The 4,599-nt window shown below is 38.0% G+C and overlaps 1 protein-coding gene across 1 annotated transcript; it reads left to right on the plus strand.

The window, feature by feature from the left end:
* Window positions 1-3,485: 3,485 nt before the first annotated feature.
* On the plus strand, window positions 3,486-4,295 carry LOC137622604 (uncharacterized). Its single transcript, XM_068353208.1, has one exon. The coding sequence runs from the start codon at window positions 3,486-3,488 to the stop codon at window positions 4,293-4,295; it is 810 nt and encodes a 269-aa protein (XP_068209309.1).
* The last annotated feature ends 304 nt before the right edge of the window (window positions 4,296-4,599 follow it).

Consider the following 4,599-nt stretch of genomic DNA (forward strand, 5'->3'; position numbering starts at 1 on the left):
TAGAAGAGCCCACTTTTGAATGACTTATATTGAAGAAGAAAGAATATCATGCAAAATTAGCTTTTAGAAGAACCGAGTTAATGATAGGAGAACTATGACCTCGTGTAGAATAATAATACTTGCAGACAAGTTCAATTAGGACTCTGAATACATATGTGCAAATTGCAATTAGGGATCTAAATATATTTGTTCAAATTGTAATTAGGGATCTAAATTCCTTTGTGCAAGTTGCAATTAGGAATCTAAATACCTTTGTGCAAGTTGCAATTAGGAATCTAAATACCTCTGTGTAAATTGCAATTAGGACTCTAAACACCTTTGTGTAATTTGTAATTAGGAATGTAAATACATATGTTCGATTTTCAATTAGGAATATATATACCTTTCTGTGATTTGCATTTGGAAATATAAATACCTTTGTGTTAGTTGCAATTAGGATTCTAAATACTTGTATCCAAATTGAAATTAGGAATCTAAATACCTTTTTGTCCGTTGCAATTAGGAATCTAAATACCTGTATGCAAATTGCAATTAGGAACACTAACAGCTAATTGAGATGGAGTCATTCTCCTTTTCTGATAAATAATGATAAACGTTTATCAGTTTAATGGAACAATCAGATGTGATTAGTGGATTATTCCCGTTCCCATTCCCATTCCTGTTTGTGATATCTCATTTACGCACCTGCTCTCCAGTAATTACTCGGGGTCCCTCGTGTATCGAGACACTCCTGTCAATTAGTATAAAGGTTTCCCTACCCAATCTACAGTCAAATCTACTCGTCAAATCTAGTTGTTAAATCAACTCGTCCATAGTATTCGTCAAATATACTCGTCAAATCTACTCTTCTAATCTACTCATAAAATCTACTCGTCAAATCTACATGTTAAATTTACTCGTTAAATCTACTCGTCAAATCTGCTCGTGAAATTTACTCGTCAAATCTACCAGTGAAATTTACTCGTCAAATCTACTCGTCGTCGTTGCCAACAAATTTCCTTATTTCGTACACTAATGTTACAGGGAACGATTTAGGCATCAAATGTAAGAGGCAATTAAAAGTCACTCCAAATAGCTGAGTCTATTAGTGGCTCTAATGATGCTAATTTTAACCAATTCAATTTTAGATATAAACATGCATCAACGAGACATTTTTTAGCTTTTTTGCTGTTATTTTTTTTCTGTTCTCTTTAATTGTTTGTAGGGTTATCTGAAGTATTTTATGATCCGATCAAGATGAAAATTCAACCCTCATGAGGGGATTAGATGTTTCAACTTTGTCGGAGATTTGAGGTCGGAAAACCCTCAGGATGTTATGCATTTTATAGCGTCTTGCAAATTGTGGAAATTGTCAGCATAAAAAGGGAATGAACGGATTTTTTTTTGGATGAAAACTTTCAATCTGTATTTTTGAATCAATGCTTAGAATAGTCTCAATATTTCCTGATGTTTTTGCATTTGATTGAATATTAAAGTCGAGGAAAAGTTGTCCATTTAATAAACAACATTTCAATCATAATTCTCTGTGATAATTACTAAATTGTTATCCACTTCGGTGCTCTAGAGTATTCGGGGATTCAAATACCTAATGCAATTGAAATAAATGAGGACATTAATTACCAAAATAATGACGTTGACCTAGAAAAATCACTCACTTCAACAACCTAACTAAATATAATGATATTCATTATTATTTACAAACAACATATTAGTAACTTACTTTGTAAATGAAATCTAAAAGTTCCATACAGTGAATTCGTCGTCAAGCGAAACTGGCTTTTAACTCAATAGCTTAGCTCTTAAAATTTTCACCTTTACAGTCTCATGAGAGTCAATTATCTTCCTTAAAGGGGAAGAAGAAGTTTCTTCATCCTCATTTGCATGTTGGTAATCCCCGTTGGAAACAGTGACCATCCTCAGCACGAAATGGTTTTCTCTCTGTTTCTTTGCTAGAGTCAGGATTCCAAGTGATTGATTGATTGATGAAGAGTCAGAGTTTATAGCAGTGAAATCTAATGATGTGGTTCTTTTATGAGGGACATTTCAACTTCCCAATAGAGGAGATTGAATTCCCTCATAGGCTCCAGTACCAGGATAGATAATACGAATTCATAAATCTAATCCAAAGTCTTATTCGATTCAATTAGAAACCTCAAAGTCAAGTCAACCAATAATCTTTGTCGATTTAATTGGAAGCCACAAAATTAAGGCAACCCCAGATCACTGTCGATTTGATTAAAAACCACAAAGTCAACCTAAAAGCTTTGTCAATTTAATTGTTGACCCCAAAGTCAACCTAAAATAATTTTCAATTTAATTGGTAACCTCAAAGTCAACCTGAAAATATTGTTGATTTATTTGGTAACCCCAAAGTCAACTCAAAAACTTTGTCGATTTATTTGGTAACCCCAAAGTCAACCCAAAAACTTTGTCGATTTATTTGGTAACCCCAAAGTAAAAGCAATTCCAAAATAAAGTCAACCCCAAAACTTTGTCGATTTAATTGGTAATCCCAAAGACAAGGCAGCCAAAAACCTTGTCAATTTAATTGATAATCCCAAAGGCAAGGCAACCAAAAACTTCGTCGATTTAATTGATAATCCCAAAGGCAAGGCAACCAAAAACTTTGTCGATTTAATTGGTAATCCCAAAGGCAAGGCAACCAAAAACTTCGTTGATTTAATTGATAATCCCAATGGCAAGGCAACCAAAAACTTCGTCGATTTAATTGATAATCCCAGAGGCAAGTCAAACAAAAGCTTTGTCGATTTAATTGATAATCCCAAAGGCAAGGCAACCAAAAACTTTGTCGATTTAATTGATAATCCCAAATGCAAGGCAACCAAAAACTTCTTCGATTTAATTGGTAATCCCAAATTCAAGGCAACCCAAAACTTCGTCGATTTAATTGATAATCCCAAAGGCAAGGCAACCAAAAACTTTGTCGATTTAATTGATAATCACAAATGCAAGGCAACCAAAAATTTTGTCGATTTAATTGATAATCCCAAAGGCAAGGCAACCAAAAATTTTGTCGATTTAAAATGAAACTCAAAAGTCTAGGCACCCTTCATACTCGTAAATTGAGTATAGTTCAGTTCGGTGTCAGGACAAAATCCCCGGGAGGGCAAAATCCCCTGTAGGACAAAATCCCCCGAGGACTAAATCCCCCTGGACAAGATCCCCCGAGGACAAAATCCCCCAAGGACAAAATCCCCCTGGACAAAATCCCCCGAGGACAAAATCCCCCTGGACAAGATCCCCCGAGGACAAAATCCCCCTGGACAAAATCCCCCTGGACAAATTCCCCGGAGGACAAGATCCCACGAGGACAAAATCCCCCGAGGACAAAATCCCCCTGGACAAAATCCCCCGAGGACAAAATCCCCCGAGGACAAGATCCCCCGAGGACAAGATCCCCTGAGGACAAAATCCACCGAGGACAAAATCCCCCGAGGACAAAATCCTTCTGGACAAGATCCCACATGGACAAAATCCCCAGAGGACAAAATCCCCCTGGACAAAATCCCCCTGGACAAAATCCCCTGAGGACAAAATCCCCCGAGGACAAAATCCCCCGAGGACAAAATCCTCCTGGACAAAATCCCCCGAGGACAAAATCCCCCGAGGACAAAATCCCTCTGGACAAAATTCCCCCGAGGACAAAATCCCCCGAGGACAAAATCCCCCGAGGACAAGATCCCCCCGACCCCCCGAGGACAAAATCCCCCGAGGACAAAATCCCCCGAGGACAAAATCCCCCGAGGACAAAATCCCCCGAGGACAAAATTCCCCTGGACAAAATCCCCCGAGCACAAAATCCCCCGAGCACAAAATCCCCCGAGCACAAAATCCCCCTGGACAAGATCCCCCGAGGACAAAATCCCCCTGGACAAAATCCCCCGAGGACAAAATCCCCCGAGGACAAAATCCCCCTGGACAAGATCCCTCGAGGACAAAATCCCCCGAGGACAAAATCCCCCGAGGACAAGATCCCCGAGGATAAAATCCCCCGAGGACAAAATCCCCCTGGACAAAATCCCCCGAGGACAAAATCCCCCGAGAACAAAATCCCCCTGGACAAGATCCCCCGAGGCCCGAGGACAAAATCCCCCGAGGACAAGATCCCCCGAGGACAAGATCCCCCGAGGACAAAATCCCCCTGGACAAGATCCCCCGAGGACAAGATCCCCCGAGGACAAAATCCCCCTGGACAAGATCCCCCGAGGACAAGATCCCCCGAGGACAAAGTCCCCCTGGACAAGATCCCCGAGGACAAAATCCCCCTGGACTAAATGTCTAACTAAAATATGAGGGCCATCATTTGCTCATCTAACTATATATATATATATATATATATATATATATATATATATATATATATATATATATATATATATATATATATATATATATATATATATATATATATATATATATATATATATATATATATATATATATATATATATATATATATATATATATATATATTTGAAATACATATAAAGTTGTTACTAATTTTTCTAACAAGGCAATTTTTTATTATACATAGTTCAACAAATTATTTTTACAAACTGGCAGTAAAGTCGTACATAA

Source organism: Palaemon carinicauda, chromosome 29 (genome assembly GCF_036898095.1).
Source record: "Palaemon carinicauda isolate YSFRI2023 chromosome 29, ASM3689809v2, whole genome shotgun sequence".
NCBI lineage: Eukaryota > Metazoa > Arthropoda > Malacostraca > Decapoda > Palaemonidae > Palaemon > Palaemon carinicauda.

What these genes read in the sequence shown, in the direction of transcription:
- LOC137622604 (XM_068353208.1), top strand. Translation starts at nt 3,486, where the DNA reads ATGGACAAAATCCCCAGAGGACAAAATCCCCCTGGACAAAATCCCCCT.